General features: G+C 39.9%; 1 protein-coding gene across 10 annotated transcripts in view; it reads right to left on the bottom strand.

Annotated features, from left to right (window-relative positions):
- Positions 1-15,855, bottom strand: part of MAST2 (microtubule associated serine/threonine kinase 2) — a 199,728-nt gene that overhangs the window by 106,145 nt on the left and 77,728 nt on the right. For 9 of the 10 annotated variants that reach the window (XM_064455188.1, XM_064455191.1, XM_064455187.1 and 6 more), the window contains one exon: positions 6,559-6,590. The exons of the other annotated variant lie outside the window; for it this stretch is intronic. In XM_064455188.1, the coding sequence (XP_064311258.1) occupies positions 6,559-6,590 (32 nt within the window). The remainder of the gene's footprint in view (positions 1-6,558; positions 6,591-15,855) is intronic. 10 annotated transcript variants of the gene reach the window in all.

A 15,855-nucleotide genomic window follows, 5' to 3' on the forward strand; every position in this document is an offset into this window, starting at 1 on the left:
CAGAGCACGGAACAATCAGTGCAATTCCAGGCTCTTCATGTACCCCCAGTGTCACAGAGACCTCAGGAGTTCAGTAATGGTCCAGATTAATCACACCAGCTCATGTCAAAAAACTAATTATTAAAAAAACAAACAAAGAAACAAAAAAAATCACCACAATAAAAACTTCTGCGAGTCTATTCATAGCATCCAGAGAAAGGAAATGGAGCCCACCAGTACAAAACAAAGGCACAGAAAAGTCGAGGACACCAACTAGCCATCTAGCCGTCACGCAGCCAGCAACATAGCCCTGACACAGTCAGGCTGAGCCCACAGCATATCAGCGACAAACTTCTAGGCTTCAAGGAGCAGGAACGGCCGCTCTCACCAAATCAAAAGGAAGGCATAAAGCCAAAGGGAGCGGTGGCACACTTGAAAGGATTCTGGCAGAAATCTCACATAGCAGCTTGAAAACTCACACTGCGATAGGAATAGAGTCAGTGCTCGCACCCAAAGCCCTTGCAGAGTCATCAGCAGTGCAAAGAGCAGCTGTTCTTGACTGGCAGGGGAACATGTGAACCATCCCTTTTTCAGAATCAATCCACTTAAGAATACACACAACTGTAATCTTAAAACATATTCGTGTAACTCCCAAGCTGTGTTTCGCTACAAAATTTACAGATTCTAGCACTGAAAACAGAGCAACATCAATTGCAGCAGTCTGGGGAGCCAAATGCTGAAAGAGAAGGTTGGGCAGAAACACCTTCATTAGGAGAAAATGTTCCCTTGTACAATGCAAGTCTTGCATTTTTGTTTGCAAATGGCAATTTCACTCAGCTCCAAATCAATTTCATGCTATTAACAAAACAGTCCCAAAATAATGTCCAACATTTTTTAAATGTGTATTTGTAAGCAGGTAGTTGCCCCAAAACAATTCCAAATATTTATCTTTGGTAGACTTTAAAGTGTTAAAAACTGTATTTAGGCAGCTAAAGACTGCTATTCACAAGTACTCAGCAACCAAGTCAAATTCCAGATTACAATTCCGGATCTTCAGATCCTCACATGATTCAGATCACAGCAGGAATGCCCCACACTACAAGATCACAACCTCTGAATAGCTATGTCCCATCAGGAGAACAAAATGCCAGCCTCAAAAGTAAGGTCCAGGGTGCCCAGGATGGCTGTTCCTTAAGCAACCAGAGACCCTGCCCCCTCATGCCATGCCTTCAGAGTGAGAGAGCACAGGAAGAAACAAAAGGTTAAAAATTTTACTATACTTATTAAATGAGAACCTGGATTAAGTAGTGGAAACTTGATAATAAAAACTGCACAAAATACTTTTCTCACTTTTAAATCCTTGATGAAAACCTCCATAAATTCCTTGTCTCTGAGATGACAGTATGTACAGAACGCTAAAATCCCCCTTATTCACGACATCACTTCTTTTATAGAAACAATGCTTTCAAATTATTTTTAAAGCCTAATACACATATAGCAACACTCCTACAGAGCCCTGCAGGAATAATTCAGCACGTTCCACCTCCAGAGCCAGCCCCACATATCAGCTTAAGAGCACCAGGTTATTTTTGATCTAGTGCTTGTGAGCTCCTTCTATGCAGCTCAGAGAAGAATGGAGTGGTTAGAAAATACCAACTCTTTCTCTCCCCATCTATAAAAAGTATCACAAGCAGAAAGCATTGAATTGAGGCATTATTTCTTACACTATTTCCAGGTCCAAGACTGAACAAGCTGCAAAAGTAGCAAAACACCCTACTCCTTTTCAGAACCATTTTTTTCTCCATTTCCAGCACTTCGGCTTCTCCACACTTGAGGCACAGCACTTGCTCCTGGCAGGGAAACTCCATCGATCGATCCCCAGCAGAAATGCTTACCAGCCAAGATGAACAGAAATGGAATGATACACTCCATTTCTCTGCAGATACAGAGGAAATTCCCACAGCACCTGAGCACGGCAAGATAAAGACATAAACCAGCACTAAAGGCCAGATTTTTTTCCTGCCATCAAACTTCTTGTTTCCAAGATCTATGCATTAAAAAGAATACAAGTAGAAAGTGATATAAACTAGTATTCAGCATACCCTCCCAAAGAAATTCCTTGGTGTGTTTGTGTGTTTGTGTGTTATTTTACTGTCAGGAACCTGGAGGCAAGTTTAACAAATTACGATGAAGACTTGCTTAATGAAACACCCTATGAAATGTCTAGGGCTGTAGAAACGAAGAACCTTTGGAGGTTTATAAGCAGAAGAGTAGGGCAGAGAAGGAGGGAGAGAAAGAGAGAAAACAAGCCCCACAGTAGACATAAATTGCCTGAAAAAGGTATTAGAAGGAATAAAGATCACCATAAAAGCCTTGCACGTGCCTTTAGCAAACACTATTTTGTTGCTTACCACATTTCATAAAGATATAAGAACTTTAGGTAAATACTATTATCAGCACCTAGCACCATCAAAACAGCAGTTTGTAGTATTCAATTTATTTAGATGCATATTTTTACTGGATATATTCTAGATTATAATTATTTTTCACGTTTCTTATGCCTCCACATCCTTTTTCTGTTCGTACACAGATTTTAGAAGTATATTTGCTACAGATAGTTGATAGCAGGAAAGCATTAAGAAAAATAACGTGCATCTGAAATTTAAAACTGGTTTAGCAAATTTAGCTTGCTGAGGAAATTACTCTCCTCCGATTTAGATAAAATGTGGGAACGCAGTACTTTCTTTTTAGAGAATTTTACGTTTAGGTAGTACAAAAACTAGAGGAACCTTAAGCTAGTAACCCTGTCTAAGAAACCATGACGATTTCAAACATAAACGCACACTTTTCATACAAAAACCTAAATGGGTCAATATAGTTAATGTTATAAACAACCAAATTCATTAGAAGTGAGGTACTGAACAAGAGCAAATGGCTCAAATACAGCCCCAACTCGATTTAGTGACTGCTGATTAGCCGAGGAGGCAATTAGAAGAAAGAGGGAGCTCCAGGATGGTGTTGCGCACCCTGCAGCCCCAGTGAAAATCTGCAGTTTACAGCCTGGTCTTTTGGATGCTGAGTTGCTGTCATACACATGAACACACACAGCGCTTCATCGCAAGCCTCGTCTTGCTGCGCAGTCCCCACCTTTGTACTTTCAAGTCTGGAACGTCTCTAGTGTGCTTCACATGCAGGTGCACAACAAAACCATTTGAAAGCTGAAGCCAACAATACAGAAAACAACTTCTGTACCCACTGTAGCACCAAAAGAACAGAACAGCATAATGGCTGAAAATAATTAAACCACTTCCACTAACAGGATGGAGATCAAAGTTTGGGTCTATCACTTCACATTTGCTATTTGAAATTATTTTTTAGGAACAAAGCATGCAAAGAACATAACCAATACATTTATGTGCATAATTTATTGAAGGAAAACTTTGAACTCTGATTATTGAACCACACCAGAGACAGAACATAACTACTTGCTCCTGTTCTCATACTTGTATTATTTAACCTCTTAGCAGCCTACAGCTCAGTTGAGTATCGTTTCCTTTAGTGTATTAAACATAACCCCCCTAAAGAAACACACACACTTCAAGCATGTTAACAAAATGGTATCTAAAAAATCAGGCATTCCTCTTAATGTCACCCTACAATTCCCCCATCTGTTTTACAAGCCTGCTCACTCTGTGCTACTTCAAGATTAGACTGCAAAATCTCCAAGGGCAAAGCCATCGTTCACAGTGCGCTTGTGTTCCCTTCTGCTAATATGGAAACAGAGACACTAATCAACAAACTCCACAGGCTCCACTCCACCATTCATTCTCTTCAGCTTCTACCCAAGCCTCCTTTAGGTGACAAAATTCCTCATGCTCTCCTGCCAAAAATAGTGACATCTAAGTCAGCTCCTTTTCCTTAGTACAAACAAGCATGGCAACTGTTGCTGTCCGTGCCTACAGTCAGTTCCCGTAGAAAAATAGACTACTAATACTGACCAAGGCAAATATGAAGCAATGAGAGTCGGATAAAGAAAAAGTTAGCAGCATTGTTAGGAAGAGTTCACCTTTCTCCATTCAGCAATGACAAATACCCTAGCTAATCCACAGTCTAAAACCTTTCTAACTCAACAATCAACCAAAGCAATCACCTAGCCAGCAGCAATAATCTTCATTCTACTATTCAAAAGTCTACATTCTACTTCTGGCTGGCTGGAAAATAATTACCTTCTCCCCAGATATGATCTTTTTATAGTAGCAAATGCACCCCAGCCTCCAGACTAGTACACGGAAAAATGCTGAGTGGCTGTATATTTCTATATAATACAGTTGCCACTGAACTGCTACAAAGGCTGGAGTTTGTACAGAAAATGGATGCACCTCTTGAGGGTTTCTGGCTCCAAGCCAGACACTTCATCCTTCTGTCAGTTCCTGCTTCTGCTCCTGTCACTGAACAAAAGTCAATGAATGACAGTCAATGGATCAGGACCCAGCTACATCCATAACTATCCCTACTCGCTACAGCACAACAGCTTTTCAGAATAAATTTTATTTTCAGAATTTATTTTTGCTTATGAGGTTCGCTGTTAAGTTGATTCAAGCAGAGTAAAAGCCTCCAAAAGAGCTGAGAACTGTCTGCAATCAGTATTTAAGTGTGCACCGTTTTTGACAGAATGGTTGAACAAATTTATACATATTATATGCATATTATTAACATATGTATACACATATATTATAATCATTCCCTTTCTTGATATCAATTTCTCTAATTCCTGATTCAAAAACTAAGAGTGGATTTTTTTAAATCAGGTAAGCACTCTGATACTGAGATACGCAAATCATGTACACCAGCGCACAAGACCCTCTGCAATGAGCCTATACACTTTACACTGTACACTGTACAGCACCAACACAAATAGCACAAGCCACAATGCACTACTGACTTCTTAAATAGTTAAACTTTTCAAACAACAAGAAATCATTTTGTAGAATTGACTACAGAATCTATAATTCCAAAAACAGCAATCAAATAATCAACTAGATAACACGGGCAACTAACTGAAGACATTTCAATTCTTCATAGATTTCCAGTCTCACTAGTAGCTGCAACCTTGTGCTTAAAATTTATGGCCTGGATCTTCCTGACACAGGTTGCTAAATTTCTTCACATAGTGATGGCTTAAAAGGCACTCACTTGTGGAAGAAAACTAAAGTGAAGTAATGAAAACTGATGGTGTTACTTCAATACAGAAATAAAACATTCAGTCATTTGGTTTAGTTACTACTAAATAAAACACTACACATTTGAAGCATTTCATTTGTATCTCAGATATTTCAAATGTAAATGCACGAGTAGTTTTGTGTCATACCCACACATGAACGAGGGAAGGGAGTATCTCTGGCATCCTCAGTTTCAATTCCAAAAGTTTTGTACAAAAGTTGCATTAAACAAAACACTTACTGATAAGTCACTGCTCTGCCATTTATTCAAAGAACCTTCACAATCCTCAAATCATGAGCACCATCTTTCTTTAAAATCTATCAAACACAGTTAAGCTAGCCTTTGAGTCATACTGGTTAAAAAAAAAAAAAAATCAGCCAGTGTTTCATGTTCTTTAAATAACTCCCTGACTGGTTTACCTTTGTCATATGAACTAAACAAAAAGGTCTGGTCATGCCCCATTTTATAAAAAAAGGCCTTTTGATCCTTTTTATTGTTCAGCTGTGAATCACTGGCACTACACAGCATTTTCCAAACACTGTTTCTTATACAAAGGGGATAGCTTAGATTGAAAGACTAAAAATCATTTCTCATTAGAACCAGAAACCTGAGGAAAAAAGGTTATACGCTTTTGCGAGCTCCGTGTCTGTAGTCTACAAGCTTTGGGAAACAATTTTAAATCATAATGCAATAGCAGGCACTACAAAAGCTTTCTCTTTTATGTAATGCAATCAATAATACAATTTCTTTCACCATAAATCTGTAAGCGTAGCAGAAGCTAAGCTCTCATAATACCACTGAAACGCAAGTTAGTTCCCTAAAATTCTTTAAACATCATAATGTGTTAAAAAAAAATGCCATTTGTTTAAACCACATTTTTAAAAGCCTACTTTTCTCAACATTTGCTACTTTGTCAAAATACCTGTATTGCACTGACTGCTCCACAAACACCTGACCTGCAGGGCCCAGGAGCTGTGTACTTAGGCTTCTGTCAACAGACTGTTTGAAGAGCAGTGATCAAAGTCGTCCATATCACATAAATAATCAGTGACTTCTGTGGAGTCACTTCAGCGATGTCAGTGCAAGCAACACTCAACACTGCAGCTACTTCCATACCAGGGTCAGCTCAAGCTGATAAGTAAGCTTACACTACTACTACTTTTCCTACCACATTTAAGGAAATGAGTAGAGGCTGCAGTCTCAGAGAAATGCAAGCTAGCTGTTTCCAAGCACATGGCAGACTCTTGAAAATGCTAACAGAGAAAACAGAGTATCTGCCCATTTAAACGATTTCCACAACTGAACAGCGATATATGTTCAAAACAACACAAGTGATGAATAAAGAATAATTATACTTACAAGCTTCCTCTTCTGGGGAGACTGAGCTCCTTCTGGGAAAAAAAAAAAAAAAGAAAGAAACCTTGAGTTAATTTTACTTGTTATTATATACTACTCATTTATTTATCGATAAATCACTGAGGTGAAATTAATAAAAAGCTGACCATTTCCGAAGGCATGCTCAGTGTATAGCTGTGCACAGTACTGCTGTGCACAGGAGGTGACTGCCCACACTGCCAGAGCACAGGGGTCTGGGGCAGAAACACTACTCATTCGGTCTGAATTATCATTGCCGTTGCCGTCACAAAATCATGAGCACTCAATGGAGCAAACATAACTTTGAAATTCAAGCCTAAACATAGATAAGGCAGTAATTAATTCTGTCCTGCATACCTCACCAGCATCATACCCAAACCACTCGTGGAAGTGAGGTACGCAATATGCCTAGCATCTGCTGCATGTGTGTTCTCACATTCTCAAAAGGAGAATTTTTTTCCCCTCAAAAAGGAAAAATTAATGCAACAGAGTAGCTTTAGGGTTTGCTTTTCCCCCCCCCCCCCCAAACGTACATATTGGTCCTGTTGTATATTAACATAAAAATCCAAAGCCAACAAACCACAGCTCCCGCTTAAATCAGCAATTTGCACCTAAGCGGCAAAGAAAGCGCGGGAATGCTAAGGTTTTTATTTAAGTAAACACCCCACGAGCACCAACAAGACACAGGCAGCGATGACGGCGTCGTGAGGTAACAACCAGCCGCCTTCGGTTCGGTTTGTAACGTCCCCCCAAGCCCGCCGGTGCCTCCCCCCGCCCGCGGCCGCCGGGCCCTGCGCTGCCGCGGGCCGCCGCCAGGGGGCGTGCGCCTACCGCCCACCGCCCTGGCCACGCCCCCAACCCCGGCCACGCCCCCCGGGGCTGCTGCGGAGGGGCGGCGTTGCCGCGCCCGTCGCTCCCCACCGAACCCAGCCCAGGGAGCACGGTGCTAGTTCCCAGCCCCCACCGGCCGGAGACCGGGCCAGAGCGGCGCGGGACGGGGCGCCAAGGCGGTGCGGGACGGGGCGCGAGCCCGGGGAGGCGGTGGTGCGGTGCCGGGCTGCCGCGCCTCGGCCCTTGGCAGTGCGGCGGGCGGGAGCGGCACAGCCCGTCCCCATTCCTGACCTGCACTGTACTGATCTGTGTCGTTCGTCCCCGCTAAGAAAAAAAAAAAAAATTACTCGGCGTTTTCCCTGAATATTGAAAAAAAGTCAATAAAGACAAAAAAAAAATCAGGTAACGCTTTTTCCGTAGTTAGTCACGGTGGCCATGCTGACTTGAATGATGAACAATGTTATCAACAAACTGTCAGTGACTGGTCTGTTAAGTTAAAACATTGGACATTACTTAGAAAAGTTTCTCAAAGATACCAAAAAGTTACAGCTACTAGAACTACAAGAAACAAAAAAAAAAAGAAAAGAAAAAAAGGAAAAAAAAGAAAAAAAAAGGGGGGGGGGGGGAGGCCACCAAAAAAACCCCAAACAAACAAAAAAATACATTAAATCTTAAACATGCTGTTTGTTATTTTCAAGGACGAGTTCTCTACAGTTTGAAATTTCATTACAGTTTAACAGTCCCGAGCAAATTTTATGTGTGAATTATCACAAGGCTGACAGCTTACAGCGTCAAGAAATAAATTCCTGTCATCAGACAAACTTGTCAAGATCTAATCAAAACATTTCAAGGATGTAAGATAATAAATCATTAGCATCTATAACAGGTTGTGTTATATTCTACAAAGGTACTTCTTCCACTCTCATTTGTTAGAAAGAATTAAAGTTCCCAACCGTGAAGGCTGCGTAGCAATGACCGCTTTTTGCCACTGCAAATGGGTGAATAGGTAAGATATTCTATATTATTCTTTTTGTGTATATAGTATTTACTTACACATGCATATATATCTTTTACATCGTATGAACAGATGTATTTAATTTACCCTCTTTAAAGAAGATGGGATAGAACAAAGGTGTTCAGCAGAGGATACTTCCGTTCAAATGGCGCATTTCCATTTATTCCAAAGTCAGCCCCAGAAATTTTCAGAATGAATAAATAAAGCTCTGGAATTTCATGGTACTGGCTGAAAAACAGTGACCTTTAAATCTCTTTATCTACCTCCTAATTTCTGAGCTTTTAGGGTTTGTGTTTACAAGCTTTGCCCTAGTCATTAGGGCTGAAAAGTCACTTAAAGAGAGCACACTTCCTTGCAGCAGCACAGCTCCGGTAATTGTGGCTGACAGACAGACACCATGAGAATCGTGGTCCGGTAACAGAAGTGGACAAACCTTTTCCTTTCATCTACTGTACCCTTGTTTTACTCACACAATATTACCTTTAATCCTTCCTATAATGTAGCTAATTCAGGATTAAATGCATGCAAGGTTAAAAGGAGGGCTGACTCGGGCTTTGCTCCTGAAATCATCCTTTGAAATCTGTGATCAACTGAGTTTCCAAATAATTAAGGACAAAAGTACCAGCAGACGACATCTCAATGCAATTGAAATATTTTTCTATCCATGTAGCAACTGTTTCCATCCTGCACCTCCGCCTTGACAAACACAGTGTAGCTGTGGGATCAGTAGGCATTAGCTCAAATGTAATACCTCTGTGGTCTTAACAACAAAAAGCACAATCAAAACAATCATTATACCTGCCGTTCCACTACACTGCATTTGGTGTTCGTCTTAAAACCCCCTTCAAACACCCTATCAGCAGTACACCAAGCCATGCCCTGACTCCCGCATCACTTTTCCTGTCCTCTGGAGAAACACCAAGCCTTCACCCTCCCAGCTCTCCACCCTTCTCTGCTTCTCCAGAGCTGGTAACAGCACTTCTCACAATCCTCTAAACCAGACCATTAATGCTGGAGCCAATGCAAAAGCATCAGAGCTGGAAGTTACACAATCGCCAGCAGCATAATTATGAGCTTTGCTTTTCCTGAATCCCCAGGGAGTTAGCGTCTACAAAAAGTTACACCCCAGGGAAGAAGAAGAAAGAAAGAAAATGCCTGGAAGCAACAAGGGAGCAGACTGCACACAGAACTGATGACCTATTGCAGGGCACCTATTTGAAGTTGTCCACTGTTAGGAGAACATTGCAGATCTCCGGGGGATAGAACAGACAATGAAATGCCTACCAGAGATGGGGATACACTCACAGGGTGGAGACTCAGCTGGGTCTTAAGATGGCTTAATGCTTTAATATGTGCAGTGGGACCAACTGAGAGTTTACATCTAAAAATGACAGGGCAGTTTCAAGCACATGAAGTAGTATTTCAAAAACACTGATTAAATAATTACACAAAACATCAAAGAAAGTCCAGCAGCATTTCACAAGGACCCTATAAAGGTGACACTCTATTCAGAATCTGGCTTTATAGTACAGATTAAACATTTTAGATAGTAAATGATGAGGGAGGTGGTGTGATTTGACTGGTTTCCACCCACTCCACAAAGGAGTTTGGCATTACATGTCCGTGTATCCTGAAAAAATAGATCACGTTTTCAGAGGTAAGATCAGTAATAAAAGAGTGCTGAGCTGTGACTACTTGGTCTGAAACACTATTTACAGGGTGCAGCTCTAAAATACTTTAAGTAAATATAGTAGTTTATCCTAAAGGACACTTTTCATTTAAGACCACGCTTCTGATGAGAATGACACATGAACATTCAAGATTTCAAACTGCCTCTTCCGACAGCACATCTGCCTCCCTGAGCACTTGTGCTGCCAGTACCTATATATATTACCATGATTACTTCAACCAGCCTCCATGCCACCTGCTCTCTAGGTCAATATAACCCTCAAAATAGAGGTTTACATTTATATTTTATTTATATGAAGTGATAAATAGCTTCAGAATATTTTAAAAGATTGTTGTGCACTATTTGCACAGAACTTCCAGAAGTGGAAACAAGTAACTACTTTTGCAGACCCTAAAAAATAAGTGTATTAAATCTTGCAGTACCCAAATGACAGGAACAGACTGTTCTGAAAGTTAATTTTTTTGTATCAGTTCCAGATTTCAAGGCATAATTATTAAACATGCAACTTGCTCTCTACATGACAAAAGAAGCAGCAGATTTTCAGACAACTAGTTAAAAATGAACATTGGGAAAGACATTCAGCATCATGAAATTTATAAAAAGCTGGTTTGAATACCCTCCTTCAAAAGAGTTCCTTATATTTGTTTCCTTTTATCTTAAGTTTGTATCTCAGACCATGCATAGATATAGGATCAGTTGGACACCATAACGTGCTACAGTTCAGATTTTACAATAGGACTGGATCCTCACTGGACCTATCATTTCCGAGGCAGCAAGGAAGCTAGAAGAGAAAATATATTGGCCATTTTAAGCATTGCTTTTCCATTTGCATAATATATTGTTTAGTGCATAGATCCTGAAAATTTATTCTATTGTGATCTTTTGTATACAGAAACTGCATCTGAAAACAGGAATGTTTCAGGCAGCAGAGAGAGCGCCGGCTTTTTGCATACGTATATGCACACAATAGGAAATGGAAATAAAGTCTGGAAATCTATTTGTTCGTTGACCTACTCACATCATTTAAACAGATATGTTACGTTATAAAAGTGTGAAGAAAAGGAGAGCCCATCAGTCAAAATTGTCACTTTCTCTCAGTGTTGTAATTTGTCCTTGAATATGTAGCTGCGCATATGGCACAGACCCACAGGCAAAGTTGGATGCTAGAGTCTGCACTGATGGCAGCTTAAATGTAGTCCTTTCAAATTAAAGTCAGAACCATCGCTGCACTCAGGATGTTCCATATTTTTGCCAGAGCAGACAGCATGATTCCTGAGATTGCCTTTGACCTTGGCTTTTTTGCGAGGTAGCTCACTATCATACCAGTTGGGACAATAGACAAATATTTTTACAGCTACAACAGTAAATATATTTCACTTAATAAGTTAATATTTCACAAATGATGAAACTCTACTGACACTCATTGACCTGGTACCACACATTCGTGTTCTAATATTTTTCCTTTGCTGACTAGGTTTGCTTTAGGGTATACTACCAACCAGCAGGGGATTAATTAAATCTCTTCCTATGCATAACCATTTGCATTACAGAAATGATCTAATATGGGTTGGAATCTCCAGTTCTGATGGAAAATACAACCTGACCATACAAGGACAAACTGTAATCCATCCATCAGATTAACAGGAAGGAATTTTTCATGGCGATTAAAAAAAACCACCCCACACTAAGCTCCTCTTTCTCCTATCAGAATCTGTCAAGAAAAATAATTTCCTTCTTTCCATCATATCACTGTAAACAGTTATTAAAAACAGTACTTCTCAATTTCTCTCTCTAGAAATGATTACATCTGAACTTGTTTCCCAAACTCATCAGCAAAGAATTTTAAAGAGCAACACTAAACCCATATCTGTATTGAATGTCAGATTAACCTATGGAATATGCTGCAGATATTTTCTATAATTTACTGACTTTTTAGAAACTGAATTCAGGATCATACTGTTAGATCATCTGCTTAGCTACAGAGACGCTTAAAATACAGAAGAGGAATACTCAAGCTCTTGCCAACATCATTCAAAGAATTGAGAGAACAGAGTTTAACTCCCAGACCTTTCTCCACACCATACAGAATTTATGCCTCCAATCACACAGCTCCTGAACTGCCATGGATAGCTTAGTCCCAGTGCATCTTCCCATATTCCCAGTATCAGTGAAAATGCCTGGAATCACCCTTTCCTATGAAATCTTACCTTCCTGGTGACAGGCTACCAGACCCTTTAGGACAATGTGCGTGGCACTAAAATAGTTAACAGTATACCTGTTCATCCAGGGATACCCTAAACATACTACAAGTTCAAAGCAAAATAAATGTATTATTTATATTAGTTCTCCACCTCAACAGAAGTTATGTGCCAGCAAAAATGTGATTTGCAGAGTACATTAACATATAAAACCAAATGGCGAAAAAAACCCTCAGTTGTTTAACTAATAGGTGACCTTATTTCTCTAAATAACTAGTTTATATCAGTCTCCAATCCCACTGGTCACAAATCAGCCAACGATGCATTTAATGTTTTTTGCATCTTCTGGTGTTTCTCTTCTCTTCAGCTTAGAAATCCCTTACTAGTCAGAAGGAAAAAAAAAAAAGCCTTTGGATTTATTTCAAATTATAGCTACTGCAGAAGAAAATAAAACTAAAAGGCCTTTAAACTTTAAGTTTTTGCTTAAATTTTTTTCTCAGACACAGCAAATTGTTTTCCCTCCCCCACCAGCCATCCTGCCCGAGCAACACAAAATTCTTCCTTTGCCTACAAAGCTAGGGATTCAGGTCACATCTGTGCATTAACCTGTCAAGAATATATGCCTCCAAAAGTTGTCCACTAACCTTTCAGACCACTTAACCTCAGGGCTTTCCATAAGATTAAGGGTATTGGTTACTTGACCTAAAATAATTCCAGAATACATCTCAAAATAGACAAGAATTCCCACTCTCCTCAGAATATTTTCAGAGTCCCCCTCCCATATATTTTTTTTCTAGTAAGCTGAAGTGCCACCTCCATATTTTGTACATTACTTCATGTTTTCAAGCCCAAAATACAATATTACGCAGTACACCATGGGCCAGACTGAACCCACTCATGGTAACAAACACGACTGAAACCACACATCATGGCTTGGATAGGCAGCTGACAATAAAAACGATGCATGCAAACCGCATTCCCAAGTGGGTGAATGGAGAGTTGCCCAACCCCAGGAAAAAGCCAGCTGCCACAGCTGAGCTACAGATTACGTGAGGAGTAGGCGTTCACAGCCAAGGGCAGGGCGGTACGCACATCCCTCGCTAGCCAAAGCAATGGATGACTTGCAATTCTCCAAGTCTCATTTCCTCTGCAGGATTCATTCCTATCTCTGTTATATGGGACTAAGTGCACAGGGTCACTCTAATTTCATGCTATCACTCAAGCAGCAGGCTCTTTCTTTTCATAGTAAAGAAAATAGCTTGTTTCATATTGCATCCCAAGCTTTTCAGCTGAGGTTAAACAGAGAATGGTTCCTGAAAATTAAAGACAACCTTTGAGAACCCTGGTCACATCAAGAATAGCAGGTACAGTAACTCAGCTGTTCAACCCTTAGATGTCAGCAAACTAATTTACTATCAACTTGATTGTTTTCCTCAAGGCTAAAAAAAAACCTGTAGCAGCAACCCTCTTCAAAGGCCCCTTCCAAACTTATTTTTAAATGATACAGAGCACATAAAAGATTATGTTTTGAAGATGTAATTTCATTTGCAGGAAAAGTAAATTTAAAGATTACAGCTTGAATTTTGCAACCCAGAGTCCTAGATGTGGCACAGAAGCATAGAAAAAACAGCAGAGCAGAAGAAAAATGGTGAATTTTCTCTCATAATAGATAATCCATAAATTGCAACAGCAGTAGCCTCAGAGGACCATTATGATAACTTATTCTCTGAAATAAACAATAACAGCCACCCAAAATGTGTGTATCAACTAAACAGCAAGATGCATGGTAGCCCTCTGTAAATAAAAAGCAGGTTATGCTTTAAAACCTGAGAAATAACACCCTTAATATACGCTCCAAGTCTTCCATATATGTATTATATTTTTGCACAAATTAGCCTAAGGGAGAGGGAACATTGAGAGGAATAAAGTGCACACCTTAGACAGCTCATTAATCTTTCTCATTACTTAATTCTAGTTTTCCAAGGCCATGAAGCAGATTACCGATCCACCCTGTATGTGAAACAGTCTGCCCAGCACTGAACAGTCATCCAAAATGATGGGAGCACTGTTCAAAATTCTCTTTCATTTTGCCAGACTGCACCAGTTTCAGAAATTTCAGTCAAAATGTCACATTTTACAAAATTTTGGAAAATGCAGAAAAGAGTGTCATCTCGGAGACACACAGGAATGCAGCTGTAACACTATTGTTAGAAACTGCTCTTAAAATTACAGTCTTGACTTGCACCAAAAATTCCTTCAAGACTGAGCATGCGATGATCACAAGGAAAGAGTCACAGCTGCTAAAAATGCCAAGAGCATTACAAATAAACAAATCCAGTTTTATTCTCTCCCTTGTTGGCTCATACTAATATTAATCTATGATTAAGTCAGTTGTCATTTCCCCTATACACATCTACTCCTTAAAAGGTTGCTTCTAAAAGAATTGACAGCTGACATCAAGGCTACCTGACCACCAATTCTATTCATAGAACTCTTTAAACATCCTTTACTGAATTTAAAACTGAATAATCAAGCTCAGCATAATATTGGTGAGTTTAGGGACCCTTCTGGTTTATCCTACATAAAAGTTATATAAAACAATGTGCATCTCATGAAAACTCCTGGGCCTGCTCACCAGCTCATATCCATTCAGTGCACTGTAAATACATACTGTGAACAAAGATCAAAGGTTTCAAAGAAAGTTATATTGAAATACATCATTTGAGAGACAATCTCCAACACTGTAGTTGGACCAAGAAAAGGCACAGGGTCAGCTCAATATTAACATCATCAGCAGGTACCTCACAACAGTACAAAGGATTCTGTCTATTCTGTCAGGTTGCTTTCTCATCAGCTCCCCAGTTGTAAAGTATCTGGAAGCAGACAGGCAGACATTAAGTTTTGGTGGTCGTTTTTGAGAGGCACTCCACATATCTCCAAATGCTTTGTCAATGTTAGGCTAAGGCTTTTGACACATCAACAAAATTTTATCTTTACGATTGTATATTTCTCAACTAAAAAAAAAATAAAATCTGTGTCTGACCAGTCTTCCAAGTCAGCTGGATGGCTTGGCAACCCCTGAAATAAGACCAATGTTCCTAACGGTAAAACGCAGGGAGAAAGTCCTAGGGAAGAGAAACTTTTTAGTTCCTCAAAAGGCCTCAACAATGGAGGTGTCTCCCATCCTCCCCTAAAGCTGCAGCAAGTCCATTCCACATAGATCATGTGAAAACACTCTCAGAAATTGAAAGCATAAGCAATCAATTTTGAAGATATTTAGTAATTAGCCCTAAAAGGAATTCCAAGCATATAAAGCTCCCTTGCCTTCATCCAGCTTATGACTGATAGCATCTGTAACCTCACGAGGCATCCATTAACTTCAGTAGTTAATTACATCTGCTCTGACTGGACATTATTTACAGAACAAGCAGATGTAATTTTTCATTGCTTAGTTAGTCTACATGAGGCACTTCAGCTCACCCCCCTCACATCACTGCTTCTCAACAGAAGCAGGGAAGGAAGATCAGGCAAAATATGCCCTGATCATC

Source organism: Phalacrocorax carbo, chromosome 6, assembly GCF_963921805.1.
Source record: "Phalacrocorax carbo chromosome 6, bPhaCar2.1, whole genome shotgun sequence".
Taxonomy (NCBI): Eukaryota; Metazoa; Chordata; class Aves; order Suliformes; family Phalacrocoracidae; genus Phalacrocorax; species Phalacrocorax carbo.